The sequence below is a fragment of the Buteo buteo genome, chromosome 7 (genome assembly GCF_964188355.1).
Source record: "Buteo buteo chromosome 7, bButBut1.hap1.1, whole genome shotgun sequence".
Classification (NCBI taxonomy): domain Eukaryota; kingdom Metazoa; phylum Chordata; class Aves; order Accipitriformes; family Accipitridae; genus Buteo; species Buteo buteo.
The window spans coordinates 10,501,577-10,524,780 of record NC_134177.1 but is presented as its reverse complement, the minus strand read 5'-3'; the positions used below and the strand labels follow the sequence as shown (position 1 = coordinate 10,524,780).

Here is a 23,204-nt window from a genome sequence, read left to right as displayed (position 1 = left end):
CCTTACAACCTCTTTTGCTAGTACATCTGTGCTATTGCAGAAGAGGCTACATGTGTCCACAGCCACATGGAAGCAACAGTTCCCCGAGGGGGATCACAGCCTCTAGCAGGAAAATCTTACAAGTGCGGCAGTGGTCCTGTAAGAAAATGCCTGTAAAGCTGCTGCCCCGGGACTCCACCTTCCCCAGGTCTCGGTGGCTGCTCAGCACGTGTCTTCTGCCTCCTTTGCGGATCCATCCTGAAAAGCCCACGGGCTTTTTCCATCTCGCCTCTTTTTGAGTTCATGCGTTGGGGCTGTGCGCCTGCCTGCCCTCGACAAGGGCCGCGAAACCCCTCTGCGAGCACGGCGTGGCAGGAACAGGCGGTTACAGCACCCGCGTTCGCACCGAGCCCTCGCGAAATGTTTAAATTTTTGGTACTTCAGAAGTAAGAACCCAAGTTTTCCCGACAGAAAAGTGGACGCGGGGTGACCGGGGTAAGGAGACGGGAGGTGTGTGTGTGTGTGTGAAGGAGCCGGGCGGGACGCCGGGCGGCCCCTCAGAGGGCGGCGGGACCCCACCGCGCCTGGCTGCCACCGCAGCGGTCCCCCCCCGCCCCGCCACCTCTCCTTGCCACAACCCCGCCGCGATGCCGGGCGCTCACCCCCGGCTCCCGACCCCGCAGTAACACCGAGGAGAGCGGGGGTAGGGGGGGGCCTTCCACTCCCCTCCCTTCCCTTCCCTTCCTCGGCCGAGGCGCCCCCCACCTCAGCTGCCTGCGACGACCAACCGCCATTCGCGCCGCAGACCCCAACCGCCGCGCTGCGGGCGCCGGCCGCTCCCAGAGAAAACCCGGACGGGGCCGGGAGCGGGACGGGGCCGCCCCCCCCCCCTCCCTGCCGCGGGGAAGGGAGGCTGCGCTCCCTCCCCTTCCCTCCCCCGGTGAAGGCTCCCGCCCGTTGCGCCGCGGCCCCGCCGCTCCGGTTGCCGGCGCGGGCGATGCGCCGCACTGCGCATGAGCGGGAGGCGGCGGAAGGGCCCGTGAGGAGCCGGGAGCTGCCGCCGCCGGAGGAAGCCGTTGCCGCCGCCGCCCTCAGTCTCCGCCTGAGCCGGGAGGGAAGAGGCCTGCACAGCCCTCAACATGGTGAGCGTTCTCCCGGGTCGCCTCTCGGCCCGGCCCGGCGCCTGCGGGGCCGGCCCGCCGCGGCGGCGGCGGCTGGGGCCTAGTCGTGGCGGGCTGGGGTGTCCGGGAGCGGCGAAAGGGCCGGTCCCGGGGGCCCCGCAGCCGGGGCGTGATGTCCTGGGGCTGCGGGCGACTCGGTCCTCCTACCGAGCGGGGCGGAGAGGGCGTGTGGGGCCCGGGAAGGGCGGTGCGGCGTGGCCGGGGCCGCTGGCCGCGGGGCGGGCGGGCAGGAGGCTGCTCCTGGGCAGGGGCGAGCGCCGGGGCCTAGGTGGGGGGCGCCGGGATCCCGCGGAGGCCTTCGGCCCGCGGGGCTCTGTCAGGCCTCCTCACGGCGAGGAGGTGCTCGCTCGCACTTTGGATGAGGGTTCAGGCACCTCTGAGCGGGACAGGGGCAACAGGAGTGTTTTGCGGGCGGCTTGGTCCGTGAACTGCGTGGGGTGGTAAGCAGCAGCGGCTGGAGAGAGTGCAGGGGGCTGCCAGAAACCAGGGGCTACTTGGAGTTTTTCGCAGGATTTCAGGCGGCTCAGCGCCCATTAAGCGCTGTCAGTTCACTGGGAAACTTGGATGTGTTGATCCTTCTTGAACTGGGATTACGTTGGAGAATTTCTGGATAATTGTTTTGCAGTTTTGGTAAGGCTCCTGTTCATATAATTGTTGTAAAGGAGGACCTGTGTATCTTGCGTTTTCTCCACAATATCTCTTTCTTTATAGCTGAGGATTTGAATGTGGACTCTCAAATCGACTGACTTTCTCCCTTCCCTCTTCTAGAGGGAAACTGCAGTGGTTGAACAAGATTTGCTATTTTTCTTCACCTAAACAAAAGAAAAAGACATTCTGTAGCTTTAAATAAGGGGGGGGTCTTTATTGGTCTCTTGCACAGTCTCTTATTCACCCGAGGGAATGTGTTTCTAGTCATACTTCTAGGTCTTCTCTGTATACAAAACTTGTACAGCTTTAGCTACATCTGTGCAGTTTAAAGTAGTACTTTTCTATAGCATCTGTATTTCTTAGGAAGGGTATAGGAGTGAGTCTAAGATGTACTGGTGCATGCTTACTGGTATAAAGATATCTTATACCTGCATTTAATATTATTCTGGCAGGCAGTGTTAAAAGCATATTAAAAACCTAAAAATGTTACCGTTAACCGATGGAGTTACGTTGGCATAAAAATTTAGTTAGCCAGGATTTAAATTAGTGGTGCAGTATGTAGACTTCTAATAAACTTTTCACTATGTTACTAATATAAGTTTTAATTGAATAGTTTGATGTAGATCTTCACTTGAGTTTTTTATGGGAGCTTAAAACTAAAGTTTGGGTAAAGTTCAGACTGTAGAGGTGTCATCTTATAATTCTGCAGTTCTGGGACTGTCTCAGATGGTACTTGTGCAGTAATGTTACACGACTTTTTATGAAGACTTTTTTCCTTAAAAATTACTTAGGGCTGTCTCGCAGTATATCTCCAGTGTAGGTATGCAGAATAAATACACAGTTGATGTCTTGTACGTACATATACTGTTGGCTGGCTACGTGGTTAGAAATTTAAATTGAACAATGCTGTAGTAAGTAGCAATATAACAGAAATAGTGAGGCATGTTATTCTGAGAATAGCTTTTTGTGAGAAACAGCAGAATCCTAGCTGCTTAGGTTTCTTGGAAATACTTAACTGAAGAACTGGCAGATACATTCTGTGGAACAATACTATACCGATAGATTGGTATTTATCAGATTGGAGGGAGTATCTGAATACTGTAGTCATGGCCCCGAGCATAGTTGTTAGGCCCTATGCAAACAGCTATTTTCCAGGTTGTGCTTGTTGGCTCCAACACCCAGGTGAAAGGATGACATACACACTGAAGTGGGACTAAATGACAGGCTGCAGCTTTTATAGATAGTAAATACAGGTATGAATTGTTTCTAGTGTCCAAGTATAGGATTCTGTACCTATACTTGTGGTATATCAAAATCCTCTATTTAGTTAGGGAAAAGAGTAGGGAGACTTCTTCACAGAGATCTGAAGATGTCCATCGAGGAACATGAGATTCAATGTCCCATTTTTCTGCTCGTAAGCACTGCTGCTCTGGCTAGTTCTTCCAGTGGCTATGGCAGGTTCCTGGGGCTGGGTTGCTTGTCCAGCACAGCAAATGCTGCAGTAGAGGCTCCTGCAGCTGGGGCCTGGCTCCTACTTGCCCATGCAGCACTGCCAGTTAGAGCACTTATGGCTCTGACTTAGTCTCACCAGCGTTTGTATGGCCAGTGCTTTCAGGACAAAGGTTTCCTGGCTTTGAATTGTCTTTGTCCAATATCTGGAAGGGACACCATTACAGCAGCCTGTTAGGCTCACTCTGGCCCTTTAGGTAACTTGAAAAGCGTTTTCTGTCCAGTGCTCAGGTACACCACCCTGGCAATGTTCCTTGGATTGCTGTTGGCAATCTGCCTCTTACCCACATTTTCATTTGAGCTGAGCAGCATCTGTGCCAGCCACCAGAAGTGGTCTCCTTCACCTTAACTGTTAGTATGTTATTGCTTCATCTCATCATGAGGACAAGTAATGTGCCTGCGAATTGAGACAGAGCAGCAAGCTGGTCCATTATACTCTAAGCCATCTTCTCTGAGAACAGCTACTACCTGTACTATCCTGAATAATTTAATGAATTTAGGACTATGTGTGATAATCAAGGCAAGTGTGTGAATATCTGTATCCAGAGCCAAATGCTAACCTTATCTCTATTTACATTATCTGTTATATTGTCCAGTTTGTGTTCTCTGAAGAATATTTCTGTGCTGATAAATACATAATTTCTTACTGCAAACCTCAGGTGACAGGAAGTTGTAAAAATTTAGTATTACAAGAATTTCATGTCTGACGCTGTTGTCTGTAATGTTGTTGTACTTCATGACATTGTTATGTAGTGTTTAACTCAACAAGCTACTCTGCAAGGCTATTTTGTATGGTGCGTAGTCATGTCTGTAGCAGTTTGTTGATATTAAATGTTTTTGGTTTTCATTCTCCCATAGTAAAACTTGTAGATCCTTGGCATTAGGCTTAGGATAGAGTAACCGGAGTGCTGGACAAGATGGTGCATGATCTTGTTTCCTCTCCCAGGTTACCAGAGAACTCTTTGAACTTACACTGTAAAATCACTTTCAACTAGAGCCATGAAAAAATTATTCAGAAATTTGAACTACTCTGTGAACAAGGTGTGAAATTTATTATGTAGCACTTGATATTTTACTTATGTTTTATGGTGCCAATGCAAATACAAGGTATGAATGCAGCTTCTGCCCTGGACCAAAGTTAAGAATGCTAAACAACCGAGAGCTTTATTTTATCCATTTTTAATTGAAAAAGCCCCGATTTTTGGTGTTTCCTTCACTTCTCAGGTTAACACGAATTACCTTTAAACACTATTACAACTACTGCATTCTTTTGGGTCGCTATATATTGATCTTTTATGAAAGACTTTCTCCACATATGCAAGTACTGAAACGATTTTATCCACTAAAAGAACATTAGAGGGTGTAAAAAGCAACTTTGATTTTATGTTGCTTGTGATTTTTTTTCCTTGGACTTTATATGTTAATGGACCTTGTAAATTTTTAAGTTTTGTTCTGTTCCACTGCAGACAAGTAGATTTCACATCAGTTTGAAAGAGAAGCTTAAAAATGTCCTAGCAATCTTACTTTGTGTGCCCCCTTTTTGAGAAACTTAGTTGGAGGGCATGTTTGTTTACATTATACGGAAATGATGGCTATGTACTTTAATTGTTGCTGTCTTTAACTTGGATTTTATGGGTTTTTTGGTAATATACATGTATGCCATCACAGTTGATGGATTAAAATGTAATTCGGTGTATTCATAGACTTTTGTTGTGATTATCTTTTGTTTTCTTATCAAACAAAGAAAAATACTCATGACTTTGCCTTTTATGCTTTAGCCATGTATTTTGTAGGTGTCTTGTATGTTCCTTTAATGGCTATGGCCCGATGTGGAGTGATTCAGATGCTGTAAGGGAGCAATATTCGCTTGACCATTAGTGTTGCATAAAGATGTGACAAAACTGGCAGTCATGATCTGTAAGGTTATTACATGCACAAGCCCCTTCTTCTGTGTGCGGGCTGAAGTTATTCTGTGTTTGAACTGTTGTCACTGGGGTGCTTTGAAAGTGCAAGGATGCTTCCAGCAGCCAGATCTCTTGCTAGAGCTTAAATGCAGTTAGTATAAAAGCCTAGACTTTGTGGACGTTGATACTGTTTTAGAAAAGGCTTTTACCTGTCACATGCATGAGAACTTAACAGGCTTTTCTTTGAGTCCTGACTGAAACAAAAGCACAGATGTCACATCATTCAAATTCCTTTCTTTAGCAGTGAAACTAGCAGGAATCAGATCATATGTAAGCAGTGGCTGGGAAGGGAAAGGTGAAAAGCAATTACTCATTAAGGAGTAACTGTGTGAATGCCTTCTTTGGGGGCCATAAGGAATTTTGGGCAGTGATACTTCAAACTGATCGTGCATTGCTTGTCACGCTGGCAGCCGCATATGACCTTTGGGCAAAGTCCAAGAACAGGGTTTTGGTAGGAACCCTCAGCTATCCAGTCCAGGCAGTGTGGGACGAAGGTTGTTACTGTTTCCCAGGGACTTTATCCAGGAGAGTGGAGCCCTCGTACGGCCGTTAGTTATCTGGAAAGTGTTGATGAGACCAGTGTGCAGAGCTGATCTTTGAATCTGAGGTGACTGAAATTTGAGTGTAGAAGATAAGGAAAACCAACCATGTAGTCAGAGTTGGCAGCTCAGTTCGAGCATTATTATTCCCCCTTACTCCCCTAGACAGGGGAAGTTTCAGTGTGAGGCCAGAAGAAAAAATACTTGGGGGGAAAAAAAGCCCAAGTATTTTTTTTTATTTTAATCTTTCACTGAAGTATCTGGTCAAGAATGGGTTATTGAATTAGAATTATCAAATTTAGTACTTCATGGGGAGAGGCAATTTTTCATTTTAAAATCAATGTTATAGCATCAGACATTCATTAGAATGATGTAATTATTGTAGTTTTATGAATCTACATAATGTAGCTTTTAATTTGGAGAACTTGTTTTGTGTTTTAAAAGTAAGTTCACCTTCTGTCTCTTATGACATCCTTATTATGAAAAGTAGCTTGGATACCACACAGACTTGATAAAAGGCTTGCAGATCTGAATTTTTCCTTTTCCCCTTACCCTAGGGGGTAAGACTTACTAGAAAAATTGTTGCATTTGTTTTCCAGTGGTTTTCACTTGTGTATTTTAGCAAGACAGGAATCTGTTAAATAAAATTCTGTCTTCATTTTTAACTAGTATTAAAGTTGAGATATTTTAAATGGATTGCATTGCATTACAGTACATACACTTGCAGTGTAAGGTATTTGTTGCCTGATGACTACAGGATTAAAGGTTGTAGGGTGCTCTGGCTTCTGTATTGCACACTTAAAACAATAATAGACTAGGTTAGAGCTCAGCTTCTAGAAATAGCCCTCAAAAGTGCAGAAGGCTTGGAACCTGTTCCTGCTTGAAGTGTGGTTTTTTTAATGTGATGAAAGAAGAGCTATAATAGGATAATAAAAACTCAGCAGTAATTTCATCTCTTGCTGCCCCGTACTAGGCCTTCAAAGAGTTGTCCAGTCACTAAGGATGTGGAGTGTCTCGTCCGTGTTGGCAAGCTTCTGAGGAAACATTCATCAAATATAAAGAAAGGGCTTTGGCACTTCTTCACTAAAAATAAGCTTGTATTTGACCAGTAAAAATACAGTTATTCCAGAAAAAGATTATGGCTGAGCAGTGTGATTTATTGCATCTTAATATATTACTGAATGCTATACTGATAAGTATCATTAGCTGCTTGACTCTTGGCAAATTCAATGTTCTTTTTAAAAAGGTTTTATATTGTCACTATGACTGAAGGAGCCCTAAGCACAGAAGATCTCATGTGCATATATAGGATTTAAATTTTATCATAAAAGTGATTTACTCTGCAATTTTTGTATCTAATAAATTGCATTCTCCTTTTGTATGACAACACACAAAACACGCTACTTTTTGTGGTCTTGGGCATCCACGGTGAAGCCTTTTTAAACGTCTTCCTTGACTTTTTGTTGTAAGTCATTGCTTTTAGAGTTTACCCTTGCAGGAGTAGGGCAGAACAAAGCCTCTTGGGGTTTTACAGAATACTCACTATTAAAAGGGCTATGCATGCTTATATGTACATGTTTAAAAAACAAACAAACAAAAACCTAATGATTAAAGGCATCAGCTTCGTCAAAAAAAAAAAAATAGTGCTAAGGTCATAAGTGTGACTCTGCCCTATAGTGCAGCTGAGTCTGTGGTGATGCAGCAGTCTCTGGCTGTGTGGAAATGATTTGAGGAAGCTGGTAACTGATACAGAAAATTAGCCTTGGGATTGTTTTGTCTTCATTTGGGATTTCATTCAATAGTTTGTTTTAATATATCTGTTTACAATATATTTTTCAAACCTGCAACTAAAAATCAGTTAGTCATTTCTGGAAGTCATTCCACATGGCTTTGTCAGCGTAAGTGATTTTTGTGGAAGTTTGAGCTCAATATTGTAAGGTGCTGAATGTCTGCTGTGAAACTTGAAGCGTGCACAAATTGTCAGCAGTGCGTCTTTGCAGGACCTGCTCTGAAGGCTTGACCTTAACCTGGAACACTTCTGGAAATCTGACTTTCAGAAACATGCTTGTAGCAAAAAGTCCAATGTGAGAAACTTATTGGAGAGACTGAGATGGAAATAAAGCAGCAACACATTGTAACTTTAAAAGTAGTATAGTCTAACTAGTATCACTGTGTTTAAGTCTGCAGTGTGTAATAAAATTTTGGCTTCAGCTAAGTGTTGTAGATATAGGATTGTTTTGGTTGTTTGTTTTTTTTTGTTTGTTTTTTTTTTTTTTTTTAAGGGATCTTAAATTAAAGGGTATTGGTCTGTTTATTATGTGGGTATCAGTTTAAGCCAAATGTGATGGTCTTGTATTTTTTTTAAAGGCATAACTCTGAAGCTGGTAACTTAACTACTGTTAGGAATAATAGTGTTCACGTTCACTGTCATCAAGCAGCAGAAAACTGATTTTGACTTTTAGGGCAGATGAATTTATGTTCTGAAGCTTTAGTTGTTTTTTCTAATGATAATGTGATTGGACACTAATTATCCTTTGGAATGAAGAGCTTGAGCTCATACTGCTCCTAAACTATCCTCAGCCAAAGAACAAACGGTTTATCTCATCTAGAGATTTTTTTGGCCTTTTTTCTCCATACTCCCTGAGAAGGAGCCATGCAGTTGGAAATTACAATAATGAACAGTATATACAAGTTTTGATTAGAATGCAAAGGTAAACTACAAATGAAATATTTGTGCCATGTAAGAAATCCAATCCTGACTTAAAAGTCAGAACTTTTATCTACCAAGTTGTAATGTTAGGAGTCTTTTTGTTTTGAATATATTGAATGAACTTTAGAACTGAATTTGGATTTAGTGCAAGAGCTGTATGATTCCTTTCTCCTGATCAGCAGTTAGTTTTGTGTAACTAATACCCGTGAAATACTGAGTGTGCTGCTTCTCATCAGAAATATCCTTGGGAATCCCTCTAGCAAAGAATCGTAGAATGGTTTGGGTTGGAAAGATCATCTAGTTCCAACCTCCCTGCCATGGGCAGGGATGTCTTCCATTAGACCAGGTTGCTCAAAGCCCCATCCAGCTTGGCCTTGCTGATAAATTACTGGCATTAAGTTCTCCATTCAGTTTTGTGCTAGAGCAGAGAGGGATGTCTCTTGGTCTGGGCAGGAGGCCTGAAATTCCAGAGCTCTCACCTTGGCTACTCACTCTGCCGGCTGCCTCCGGCAAAATTACTTACCCTTTTTGGGTTTTTTTTAGCTTCAGTTGCTGCACCTGTGAAATGGAGACAATGCTGCCTCACAGGAATGTTTTGCAAATTATGTAGGTGGAGTTAAGCACCTTCAAAGTGAAAAATCTCAAAAAAAAAAAAAAGATCTTTGGAGGTATTTCAGTGTGTAGTGCTCTGAAATGGATGACTCAGCCTAGTGCCTTGCTGCCATCAAGAGGCACATCAAATGATCCTTATCTGGCAACATGGTCTTGCCCCTTGTCCAGCACTAACTAGCACCAACTGGTGTTTCTGTTAGTCTGGTCGGCTGGGACTAAATGAGTGCCAGCCTCTAAATGAATGCCAGCCTCTCGTTCAGTGATGGTAAGCTATCAAATGGCCTGTTCTGCCGCATCTGTAGAGGCAGTTAATCTATCAAATATTTTCATAGCGATGGGCTTTATTTAGGCAGCTCAAGTGCTCTTTTTTGGTAGGTGTAGCATTCTTCTATTAAGAGGAGAATGTTTTTTTTCTTTTCAAACAAATGAAAATTGGTTTACATAGAAAGATGTCCCAGCTTACAGCTGTATGTGAATTTGCTACGCCCTTCAGCTCTCTCTCCAAGTATGCAATAAGATTACCCATTTTTATGTCTGTTGATTGCTTTGCCAGCGTGATTTTTGTGATGATTTAACTCAGTTTTGTTACGATGTAAAGTACCTAGAATGAAGGTAAGTTCAAATTAAAAAAAAAAAAAAAATTAAAAAAGAAGATAAAATAAGTGTTGGTTTGAGTGTCTAACTGCCCCATCACTTAAAGGAAGTCTAATTGCTTGGGAAAATTATGAAAGGTACTGATTTAAAAAAAAAAAATTAACAGTACTGTTTTTGGGGTTTTTTTGTCCACTAAAGTATTTCTAGTTACAGTATTGTCTGTTTTTACTAGAACAAGTTGAAATCATCACAGAAGGATAAAGTGCGTCAGTTTATGGTCTTCACACAATCTAGTGAAAAGACAGCAGTGAGTTGTCTGTCTCAAAATGACTGGAAGTTAGATGTTGCAACAGACAACTTTTTCCAAAATCCTGAACTTTATATACGAGAAAGTGTTAAAGGATCGTTGGACAGAAAGAAGTTAGAACAGCTATATAACAGATACAAAGGTGAGTACCCTGGATTTAAGGTTTATTTCTTAGTTGTATTTATGTATTCTTAATTACAATGTATCATTGCAGCTGTGCTCTTGTGCTTGGAAATATTAACTGACTCTTTCAGCTTTGTTTTTCTATTACTAATAATACAAGTTAGAAGGAGAATATATGTAGGCTTGTGCTTCACAAGGATTACATGCGGTTGCTTCAAGTGCTCTAAATATATGTGCTTTTATACAAGATTAGTGTCTGGAACTGGAATTGTGTGTACAGTAAGTAACTGTAATGGTTAATGTGGATTTTACGTGATTCTTCTGGGGAAAGCGCATCACTCAGGACTCGCTCCTGACAAAGTGAAGGTTGGTTGCATACCAAGGATGGGTTCTACCTTTATTTTTATTCACCTTGTGCTTATTGTCAGATAGTTACAGAGCAGAAAAGAAAAATAAATCTCTTTTAGCTGTTTTATAGCCGGTGTTCAACTGATGATATGCTACCACAAATAATAAAATGGATTCAGTACAGTAGAACAAATTCTATGTTTTAGCACTACAAAAAAATCCAAGTGCTACATTTCCTGTCAGTTTTCATACATGTGCATAATCCAAATACCATTTTCCTGAAGTCTTTGTTGGCTTACATTAGTAGATCTTTTGTTAGTGCACTTGAAATGTGAGCATCTCACTTCCAGACCAGATGTTGATTCCTTCGTGGAAAGAGGAGTGTGCCTGGCTGACTTGGAATCGGTAATGGGGCAACTTAACTTTCTTCTTGGAGGTTACAATGTCCAATCTCATGCATGCTGGTGATGCCAGAAAATGCATAAAACTAATGTTGACTTAGTAGTTTATGGGCAGATTTGATCATTGTATTGGTACAGCTTGCAAATGGACACTGCATAATTGTTTGTAATGGTACACAGATCGGCAGTCTTACCAAAGGTGCCAATAATTAAGTGTGCTGGTGGGAAAGGACCACTGTTCTCTGTATGGAATGAATTGGAATATCATGCATATTATTAGGCAGAAAACAAATGTTTGTGGTGCTTTTGTGTCTCAATGAAAATAACATAAGCTTCATTGTGTGGGAAGCTTTATTGTAGTAACTGCCTCAATTGTTAAAGCTTAACCATTGAAAATAGTAATGTAACTTTGTTTTTAAAATATTCACTTCTAAGTGAATATAAGCCTTATAAGGGCAGATCCCAAAAATGGCTTCTTGAAAATGTTTGCTTATCTTAAATACACTTGTGGAATAAATCAGCTTTTTCAAAAATCTATTTTTCTTGATACTTACTTTTATATCCCAAAGATCCTCAAGATGAAAATAAAATTGGTATAGATGGTATACAGCAGTTTTGTGATGATCTAGCTCTTGACCCAGCCAGCATTACTGTACTCATCATTGCATGGAAATTCCGAGCTGCAACGCAGTGTGAATTTTCAAAGCTGGAATTCATGGATGGAATGACTGAGCTAGGGTAAGTGTGCAGTAAGTATTAGATACTGACAGTGTAATCCAGTGTCAGAAACTGGAATGTATGGTGAAACAGCCCTATTTTGGGGAATTCACAATCACAATGTCCTTTCAGGCTTCAGAGACTTTTCGGAGTCTAGCATCACTTGTCTGCCTCTGTAAAAATACATCTGCTGTCTGTGCTAGATGATTAGTGACCAAAAAAAGGGAGGCAATTCTGAGTGCTATTTGCATTGGTTGTGTGAGTATTTCAGTTAGTTGCCATAGAGTTACTCAAGTAGGTAAAGCAAGGGGTGTCGGTCTGCAGTCTAGCATACTTGGGTTTTCTCTGCCTTACGAGAATGTAGGAGTCTTTACCACTTTTTTCTAAATATCTTTTGGATTATAGAATCTGATGTATCAGCTAGTATGTGCAAATGGCAATGTGAAGAAATAACAACAAAGAAATGAAATTGTTGTATAGGTGCAGACTAATTAAAGGCTTCCTGAACTTTGTTTTGATAATTGTATTGTATTCCACAAAAAAATTATAAATTTTTATTTAATTTATAACTCGTATTTTATGGCAAAATGAATAATACACAAATAAACATACTTTTTAAAATGCAGATGTGACAGCATAGAAAAACTGAAGGCCCAGATTCCTAAAATGGAACAAGAATTAAAAGAGCCAGGAAGATTTAAGGATTTTTATCAATTTACTTTCAACTTTGCAAAGAACCCGGGACAGAAAGGTTTAGGTATGTATTCTTAATCATAAACATTTGTTCGTAATTATGGGAAATGACTGATTAAAGCAGTAAGCGAAAGTATTATTGTGATCCAATGAGTCTGAAAGATAACCACCTCTGGGATAAAATACATCTCTGTTGTGAAAGGTCGATGCCAATTTAAGGTGTTCAAACTGATAGAAATATCTGCATCATTAATATAGACTACAAAATTTTATGAGAAGGTTTATTCTTTCACTAAGAGTGTGTGCAATTCTCAGTAAGCACAATGGATTATGGTCTTATGTTAAAGGCATAATTATACCACTTAGAATTTACAGCATTGAACAGGTTAATTGAATTTTCACTTTTAGTATAAATCTCAGCTGTAAAACTGATTTCCATATAAGTACACTTGTACAGTCTCTTGTAACATGAAAAATGCTTGCAAATGTCTTGGCAAAATAGAATTGGAATAGTACAAATAGATCTCTATATCCAGGGCTCAATGCCTGTTGTTGTTGTGCCATTGGTAATAGGTGCTTATCTACAGCCTTTCCTGCCCCCCCTGAATGTTGGGGTTTTTTTTCATCACAGCTCTTCTGCTGATTGTGCTTTTGATTAGTGTAACAGGTGAAGTGGAAGAATCACTTATTAAAAATAATAGCGCACCACCACAGTCCTGTTGGAACTAAATGAAAAAACTGTAGATTTGTCTAGTCAAAACGGCAAAAACGAGGGAACAAAAATTTCTTTCAAGCAGTAATGTTAATCAACCAGAATGCATATTCATTTATATACAGTGTAGTTGAGATATGACACCTAACTAGTATTTCATGACTCTGTTAACTTCTTAAGTTAACTGTTCTACTTCTGAGAAGAAATAAAATACTGAAAGGCGAGTAGGTTCTTCCTTGGCAGCTTGTGAATTTATTTTTCTCAGTAATGGAAATGCCTTAAACTGACTGCCACTGACCAGCTTTGCATTCACACGCTGTGAAAAGATGAGGATTCTGTTTTGGTTTTATTGTCTTGTATATGTGGACTAACTTTTGGCTTAAATTGAATATTGGAAAATAAGTAACTAAGCAAAAGTTCCATGTCTCAGTTTTGACTCTGTGTCATTCTTTAACATCTTTCTGTATGCTGTTTTTTGTTTCAAATTGGATTGTGAGTTTCATTGTCTTTGAAGAAGCTAAAAGAGCACTGCTGAACTGTTTGAAAATACTAATGCATGCATATAGTCAGATCTGAATCCTGCAAATAAATGAATGGACTGATTCTTCTTTCCTGTAGAAAGTCATATTAATTTTTTCAGGCTGCTACAACAAAGAAAATGTGGACAGTAGCTGAATTGTGAGAAGATAGAAGTTAGGTTATGGAGAGTGTCAATGTTGAATCAGTTCTGTAGTGTGAATGGTTGCAGGGTTATTTGTGGGTTGTTGGGGTTTTTTTATGGTTACCACTGTAACATTTGTATATTGTTTTAAATCTTTAAACAGCTTTATACAACAAGGAGTATTTTGCAGAATCCCTGTAAGGTGGTAAAAGTGAAATGACAAATTAAAATGATATCATAATTACATGATCATTTTTAATTTTCTCAAAGCTTCAGAATAACAGAACTGTTTGATGTAGTACTTGCCTCTTATGTTCTTCTCTGTATTTCTAAGGTACAAGGAAGAGTTGCATTCTTCTTCTGAACACCCCCCTCCCCCCAAGTCCTATATAGAAGTGAATCTTTTGAGTATTCCAGATGGAACAGACTTCAGTAAAAATTATTTACCAGGAAAACTAAGTCCCTTGCTTTATTCCTTATTCATCTTAAAGCTTCTTTATGCCACTTAAGCTCTAACAGTGACAAAGACAAGTATAGTTTTCTCAGATCCATATAGCATATACATAGTATAAGGGGGTTTTTTTTGTTTGTTTTTTTTTTTTTAAGTCTGGGTCTAGAAATGATGTAAGAACTGAGCTTAAAATCTGGATGCTTACCAGCCTTTTTGATGCCAATAAATACACAGTTCTAGGCATGAATTTACTATAGGGCAGAATAATTCTAGTAACCCTGAAGCAAAAGAATATTGGGAGAAATACAGTGCTGAAAAGCAAATGCTCTAGTTATGCGATTAATTTTGGAATGTCTAAATAACTGCTTGTAGGAACTTCTAAATTGGTTTTAATGTATATTGGTCTCTAATCTTCCAAACGTTGTGCAGTAGTTCAGGCACAGTTCTGGAAATGTATTTCCTTTGCATAATTCCTTACTACTGTGTAAGGAGTGTGGATGTCTTTTCTTGTGATATTTACATACCATTTGAGAATACCTTTTAGTTGGTGTTTGTCTCAAACATTGTTTGCTTCTCTTGCATGCCTCTGGATAAAACTCAAAATGGACCATATATGTTGAGACTTTCGTATTTGATCCATGAGGACTTCCTGAACATTCTTTTACTTTCTTATTAAAACCTGAAATTGTTCTTTACTTTCCAATTTTGTGATTTCATAAAATTTCTTTTAAAGCATGTAGTTTGTCCTAGGGCATTATGTCTTCGTGCTTTACATATTTGGACTCACATAGTGAGTTTGAGGTTGCAGCATCCTGAGATTTGTTTTTTTTAAAGGCCTTTGCTTACCCACAAGAATAATCTCAAAATTGTATAAGCATGTCAAAATGCACAGTTTGTTTACAGTGTTTGGTTATAAACCACTGTAAATATGCAGTGATTTGATGACGTTGCTTTTTTTTTGTATGCCTGCTATTAATTCATCACAAGTAAATGAAACTTAAGTTTTCTAATTTGTTTCCTTGAGGAACTATCAGCTTAATCTGAAGTTTGTGTCTGTTAATTTTTAGAAAGACAGTAGCTGTAGTTGAAAGCTGAAGTGCCTATTTTTCTATCTGAATCTTCTGTCAGAGATACCTAGCCTTTATACTCATTTTAATAAGTTGTCATTTGCACATATAGCTTATTTACTGAGGAGCAGTGACTTCTGTTTAATTTGTCTCTGCTTCTCGAAACTCAAACTTACACTTTTGTCTGAAATCACACCCCTTTGCAGCTGCTGGAAAATTCTCCACATATTTTATTCTTTACTTTGGTCAAGAAGCATTATAGTGTGCATATGCTTTTCCAGAAGAACTTTTAATATCAAAGATACTAAGCAATTCAGAAATTTACTGACCCTCCCCCACCCCTCATCACCATCTATTTTCCCTCCAGCAATGCAGAGTTCATGCTTTCTTTTGTTTGATATTGATTTCACCTCCAAGATCCACCTCCCTGTTTTTTAAGTAGTTTGGCCATCTGGGAGAAGAGTGGTTTTCTTGGGTTGCCAGGTTGTGGTTTTTTTTGTGGTGTGTGGTGTTTTTTTTTTTTTTTTTTTTTTCCCTGAGGTGCCACTGATCATGTGCCTTTTCTCTCTGCTCTCACAAAAAGATTGTTCATGGAAGAAGTTTGCTAGGCTGCAAAATATATAAGAGCTTTTGTTAAAACAGAGGTCACTTAACTAGGTAGCCTTTTGGGGTTACTGTATATACCTGGTGATGGATACTGAATTCAGTAAGATCACAATTAGTAGCATTTTGTTATACAGTACAGAGGTCCTTGTTAATTCCTGGTAATGGAGACCATGCTAGGTAGAGATTTAGAACTCAGATACATAACTTTCTTTTATCAGCTAACACATTACTGTATGCCACTAATAAACAGTAAATGCATGTCAGTTTAGCCTTTGGCAAATACCAGGGAGGCGAGTTGGGGTTTTTTGGTTGGTGTTTTTGTTTTTTTGTTTGTTTTTTTTTCCTCCTTACATGCTAGACTAACCAGTCTCTTTCTAACAGCTACACTGTAATAGCACCCACTGCTGACAGCAGCACACAGTTGCCTGACAGGCAGTAGGTTGTTCTTGTTCCTGAACTGTGTCAGTTCAGGTTTCTCAGTTGTCCTGAGAAACAGATTCAAAACAAGCAAGAACTTAACAGGAGTCTTTGGAAAAAAAAAAACCAAAAAAACAACAACAACCCCCCCCCGCCAAATCCCAACCCAACCAAAAAAAGACCAACAACTAACAAACAACTCTCAAACCGTCTGCTTGTACTGTACTGAAAGATTTTTTTCAAAAGGAAACCTGATTGCAGAAATGAACACTTGACAAAAGCCATGTTACAAAGCCAGCACCTCTAACAAGGTTGCTCTAAAAATGAAATAATAAAAAGCTTGTTTTATGTAAATTTTATTTTATATATGAAAAAAATTACAGCTCATCCTACAAAATACTACAAATTTTCTTTTCAAGTCAATAGCATTTCTAAGAAAAATATTTCACTGAATTTTAACTAAAGTATTGTTAGTTAGCAAAAGACATATGAAACATCCTTGTGTGTTTTGGATATTTTAGCTATTAATATGGGCAATTTTCAGTTCTTCTGTAGTCAAGTGATAGTATCAGAATCTGTAAAATAATTGTGTAACATTTTATTTATGGTTGCCTTTTTGTAAAGGATCCACAAGTGTATTTGCATTAGATTAATCTTTTCACCTTTATGAATATATGGTTCATCTTAGTGTTAGATACCTGTGGAGATTATATATTTGAAATGCATATCTCTAAAAGTAATATATTTTAATATTACAGATTTAGAAATGGCCATTGCCTACTGGAATTTAGTACTTAATGGAAGATTTAAATTTCTAGACTTGTGGAACAAATTTTTGTTGGTAAGTTTAAATCTTTACATAAACTAGACTGCAGTATTTTCAAAACTTGGAAGATAAATATGTTTAAATTAATGAGTAGATGAAATAGACTATTTTCACGCAGATCCCAGATACTGCACTTCATAATGTGTGTAAGAGAAGTATGTTTTGGGGTATGGATTTGTCCAAGACAGTAAAAATGAATGTGTATAAGGGTTTTTTTTAATTTACTTTTTTTTAAACATAAGTTTTTCCACCCCTCCAAACAGGAACATCATAAAAGATCAATTCCTAAGGATACCTGGAACCTTCTTCTAGACTTTAGTACAATGATAGCAGATGATATGTCTAACTATGATGAGGAAGGTAAACATTTCCATTTCCTTTCATTAACTTCTAACTGTGATGCTACATTTATTACTGTGTATCTGCTTTGGCACAGCTGTCTAATAACAGCATCATTAGAATATTACTGCTGGTCTAAAGTTCAGTTAGAGCTACTTTAATGCATGTTGTTATCTGTTACTGCAGGCTTAAAAAAGAAATGCTCTAACTTTCTTAACTCTGTTTTCTTTTTTTCTTCCGTCTGAGCTCAAATACTAATTCTCATTGAGACAAACCCTGATATTTGTCCATTTAAAACCCACAGATTCTCTGTCAGCGCAGTTCTTGGCATCTTCAACTAAGTAACTGATTCATGGCCTGTGCATTTCTTCATAGGGTCCTCTGGTTATTGCATTTCTTAGCTGAGAATATTTTTTTAAGTTTGGTTGCTTCAGTTTATGTGAAGATTGGACGTGTAGTAATATGAAAGTGAAGCCGGCAGCATACAGGGATTGCTAAACATAAGTTATATCCTACCAAATGTGTTTCTTGTAAACTTTTGTATTGATCTTTCTTCTTCCAGTCCATCTGTAGCCAAGAACAGCTAATTACCTTCAGTCATTGGTGGCAGATCAGTTCAGTGAGTGGAGGAAACTGTAAACTTCTGATACTTCCAGAGCAGAGGGGAGCAAACTTCTACAACTTTATTTAATAGTTATGGACAGTTCTCATTCTCTTATCATTGAGCAAATGGGCTGCTGCCCACAGTAAACCAATGTAGTTTAGAAAGATTAAAGGCAGAAAACATGTTTTAATGATTTTGAATAAAAATATTTTAAGGGGGGGGGGGGGGAACCAGCCCACAATTATTTTTAACCTTCACATGATCATTATGCACATGACTGGGGACCTCTTTGGATATGGGTGCCCATAATATGTAAAATATTGATATGCATATTAACTACCTCTTGATAAGGACTATGGAAGAGTATAGTATAATACCAGCCTCCTAGGGCGTTACACTATATTGCTGGCTATCGGAGTGCATTTTGCTGTTTTCAGGTGTGGCTAAGTATGCTGATTCTAACAGATGAGCATGGCATTCATGCAAAATCAAATTGTGAGCAGTAAATGCTGTAGTATGTTAAGATACGCTGCTGCTTAACAGTATAGACTGCTTCATCCAATGTTCAATGTTTTTAAGCAGCTGTTGCCATCCTAGAGATCAAGTTCTGGCACCAAAACCAGGACAGTTTTAAGCTAGAATTTTTGTCAGCTTTTTTTTTCTTCTTTTTTTGGTCAGGAAGATGAAGTAAGTATGACCCTTGAAAGGGATGTGTATTAACTGGGTTTAAAGGAAGTAGAAATCTTTAACCAGCTCTTAGATTTCGAGCAAGAAAATAAAACCACCATTTTGTGCTTGAAACTATGCCTAGTTAAGACTGGAAAGTAAACAACTTGTTTAGATCTGAAGCTTTTAAAAGAATGCCTTGTTGAACTGAGTTCTTATGTTCTGGTCTTTTTTTTCTTTTAGGAGCATGGCCAGTTCTTATTGATGACTTTGTGGAATTTGCACGCCCTCAAATTGCTGGGACAAAAAGTACGACAGTGTAGCACTAAAGGACCCTTCTAGAGTGTACATAGTCTGTACAAATACCTGAAATGGAAAATTGCACAGTCAATTTCTGCTGGCTGGACTGAACTGAAGATCAATCCTCACAATATGGTTGAGGGTTGAGACAAACCTTTAAGGATACATCTTGGACCATATCATATTTCATTCTTCTACTGGTGGTTTGGGCTTTTCTTCTAGTCTGGACCACTCCTGCCCGTTAAAATTCCAACATTGTGGATTTCATCATGGATTTTTTTTTTCTTTTTTTTGGTGGACCACCCTAGTTTCATCTCCCATAAGTCCTAGAAGCTTTATAATTATTTTGAGGTTTCTGGTTTCACATAAAGCACAATGCTGGTCATCATCAGACAACTGTTGTATGGCATCTGAATTATACAGCTCAACATCAAAACAATTTTTAAAAGAATCCTTAAATATACACTTGGGGCTAGTTGCAAAGACTGTATTGATAGCACTTCCTGTAAGAGTGATATATTTAAGTGTACTGGGTCCGATTTTTTTTTTTTTTTCTTTTCTTTTCTGGAAAAGTACAGGTATTGTCTAAGTGAGTTTGAGTATATGGTAAAAACAATTGCAGAAATAACCAAGAAAACCCAAGGTTGTTGATGCTGGGGTATCTAGGTGCCTATCTGAATGGTTTGATTGTACATCAACTGACTGAGAACAGTTGAAGTACGACACAACTACTGTGCACTTACAGCACCCGTGTTTAATGTTATAGTCAGCCTTCAGTGAGCGTCATTGAGATAAGCTGTGTGCGTCATGATAGAATCTAATATTCTCTAGGTTATTATCGAAGAAATCAGATTTCATTACAGTTTTGAAATGCTTATCTGTCTGTCAAAGAAAGGTTTTTCATTTCTGTGGAAATCTAAAACTTGAATATACTGAATTTGTGTCTTAAATGTTTGCTACACAATGCAGTATTTTAAATCAAGACATGTAATTTTTATGGTTGAGGTATGATGAAACAAATGGCCCTGTTGTACAAGAAGCTGGTGAGTTGGATGTGAATCTAGGTTTTGAAACCATTATCCTGAGAAGTTAAATCTTTGTAACATAGAGGTACTGCCGTTATGGATGACACCCATTTTTTAATTATTTTGTTGAGTTTTCCTTAAATTGACATATCACTGTGGTTGCCAAATATAGAAATTAAGAGTAAAGCTTTCCCAAACAAGCACAGATCAGATAGAAAATACTACACTGGCTTTGTTTGCTTAAATTATTTTGCTGCTCATCACTACTTCTTACTGTCTTACTGCATTTAACTACATCAAGTTCATTTTGTCCAAAACAGGTTTTATCAGATGCAATTCTTCCTTATTTTTAATATTACAAAAGCTTTTGAGCTGCTTTTGTGCTAAACATGGTCTTTTACTCCTCACTTGGTTACTTGTGAAGACATTTGATAACTACTACTCTGTAAAATAAGCTGGAAAATACCAAGCTCCAGGAGAAAAGAAAGGCTATAGTTAGAAGTAAGGATAGAGGTTTAAGTCCATGCTCTAAGTAGTCCCATGATAAGGCCAGAATTACTTTTGAAATGAGTAATTGGTACTTGCACTAAACAGCGGAACACTTTTATGCAGGTGCTAAAAGTATTTTAGGAAAAAAATTGACTATTAAACTGCTAAAAATTTTTTATTTATACTCTTTGAAGTTGACCATAAGGCTAGCTCCCCTCATAGCAGTGCCCTTTTAAGAAAATCCAGTTGTGCGTTTACTTCAAGAATACAGTTCCAGAAAAACATTGCAAACTTTTTCCAGCTACTGGAATTGGCTATGCCAAAAAAAGTGTGTTTTGCTGCTTTCAGTATTTCCTTTCTCAATTTTGTGTAAATATAAATGGGGACTTGAAATTACGGGGGTGGGGGGTGGAAAAAAGCTCTACAAGGTATCTATGCGTGCTGTTTTCTGTCTTGAGGGTTTTGGTACAGTTTCAGATTGATTAGTTCAAGTATGCTGTGTTTGGAGAGGAGAACTGACTTGCTTTTTATCCCAATACAGACTTGTCCCTCAAAAAAGTCTTGAGATTGGGTAGTGGCGTAATGCCGTGGTGTTTTAAAGAATATTCCTTTTGAATGCAAGATCTTTTCAACAAAATAGTGTTGTCATCAGTTTGGTACTACACGCTTATAATTACTGTGTAATTATAAAGAAATACATAAAACTTTGACTAATTATGTTGCAGAAAAGGGTTATTTGTGCTATGATGGCATCTTAAAGTTTTTCAAAATGAGTGACTGAAGTTGAAAGAAACATTGATTTAACAGGGTGTTGTTCTAAGGACAAAATGCCTGATTACAGGGAATATTTTGTATTGAAACGTGCTCAGATGTGGCCATGTGTTTTTTCCTTTATATATTTGTGTGGTTTTTCTTTTTTTTAAGAATGCAGACAGTGGATTGCTTTAATTCGTAAGTGCTTATGTCTTCAATTTGATGATCTCCCCTTAAATGGATCAATTTAATTTTGCCAAATGTCAAGAAAAAAAAAAGGCAAACATCAAGTTTGTAACCTGTTTTTATACATTAAATATGTACAAAATTAGAAGTGCCCTGATATAAAACACTTAATCTCGAGATTATATTTAGTAGAAAACCATCATTTACATATCTCTGTAAGTTCAAATGTAACTTCTTACAATCCCTCTCATTACCAACAGAGGCAATAAAGCTCCAGTGAAATTGCCATGACTAAGTCTTCTCATGCATTGTTTCAGTGTATTATTTGCAAGACTTGTGCTTTTAAGCAGGGGGAAAAAAAGACGTATGGAATACTTGTCTTCTGCATAAAACACACTTAAGTGGTAAGTCTTTTTGGGGGTGTGGGGGGAATTTAAGAACTGCTGCAACACCTTGCCTACTGCTTGTTCTAAATGTTTACAAGTACAAAATGAAGCTGATCTTTTCCAGCTATGTTGCATTGACATTACTTAGCATGTGAAGGAAGACAGCATACACAGCGCATTTGTTTAAATATGGCTGAAGACTACAGTACCTAAATGAAGTGACTTTTTTTATTGATCTATCTGTTAATAAAAGTAACTTATGACTTGCTTCAAAACTGTTTTACAATGAAATCCATACTGAGAAATCCTTATTTAAGAAAGATATAATTTTTTAAGAATGCATTTAATAAACTTTTGTCATTCATGCTTTATTTAAGTAATGTTGCCAGAAGTGTCTGTAGATTTTATTTGAGTATGGTACACTGATGATGTTTGGTTTTTAAACCTATGGTGCCATTCAATCCTCTGAACTCTCAAAGATTAGACCACACCATTAAATATGTGATAAAATTATAATCTTGTCTATCAATCAGAAATAGGCCTTAGCTTTGTAATACTTAGCTGACTTGTTTTAGTACCAGCATGTAGAAGGATCTGCGTAAGTAAACACTAAAACTTTTGCTCCTGACAGTTTAAACAGACACTTGTAACTCAAACCTAAGTCTGAACATTTAAACTGGTACAAAAACCAACACCCTGCTTCTGAAGTTCTTCCGCCAACTTCTCTATTTAACAAAAGCTGCCTAACTGAAATTTTAATGTTTTACATGAAATTACAACTGTTTTTGTTTCCTTGATAAACTCAATTTTCTGTCTTCAGAGTATAAAATTTCAAGCCCTCCTCCCTTGAAGAGTTCAGAGGACAACTGGCAGGAGTCAAAACATAACCCTGTAAATCAAATTAGGAGAGATGATGGAGCCTGTGGCCAGGCAGCCGAATCAACACCTGGTTACATTTGCTGTTGAAGAAATGGGAACAAAGGCCATGCTGGAGTTCACTGCTAAGCAAACCTCGTGGTAGGCTCCGTGGTGAGCTGGAGCTACTGGGCCCACTGCCTGACCGAGCTCAGCTGCTGGAGAACCCCCCCTTATATGTGTGTCTGTATATATGTGTTTGTGTATAAAGTTGTGGTTTTTTTTCTTTCCCTTACTGATGGACTTCTCTCCAGCCAGAGAAGGCAGCAAGGTGAGGCCTTAGGTGCTCTCCACACGTCAGTGCTTTTGAGCATCTATGATCTGTGGAGGTGGCCATGCACATATGTATATAGGCACTGTATGGGTGTGCCTACTAGGAATAGGAACAGATCTTCAACCTTGCTACTGAATGATCCGGGACACTGGGAGCAGCAAGCCTTGCTTTACTCTGGCATATCTTCCTCTAACACTTAAAT

The 23,204-nt window shown here is 38.9% G+C and overlaps 1 protein-coding gene across 2 annotated transcripts; it reads left to right on the top strand.

The window, feature by feature from the left end:
- Positions 1 to 982: 982 nt before the first annotated feature.
- DCUN1D1 (defective in cullin neddylation 1 domain containing 1) lies at positions 983 to 21,718 on the top strand. Of its 2 annotated transcripts, none has more exons than XM_075031471.1 (7): positions 983 to 1,121; positions 9,969 to 10,185; positions 11,485 to 11,653; positions 12,259 to 12,389; positions 16,998 to 17,080; positions 17,329 to 17,425; positions 18,918 to 21,718. In XM_075031471.1, exons 1-7 carry the CDS (start codon positions 1,119 to 1,121, stop codon positions 18,995 to 18,997), a joined length of 780 nt encoding a protein of 259 aa, XP_074887572.1. In that variant the 5' UTR covers positions 983 to 1,118; the 3' UTR covers positions 18,998 to 21,718. The 2 variants fall into 2 exon arrangements, with proteins under 2 accessions (XP_074887572.1, XP_074887573.1); XM_075031472.1 differs by lacking the exon at positions 983 to 1,121 and adding an exon at positions 1,513 to 1,790.
- The last annotated feature ends 1,486 nt before the right edge of the window (positions 21,719 to 23,204 follow it).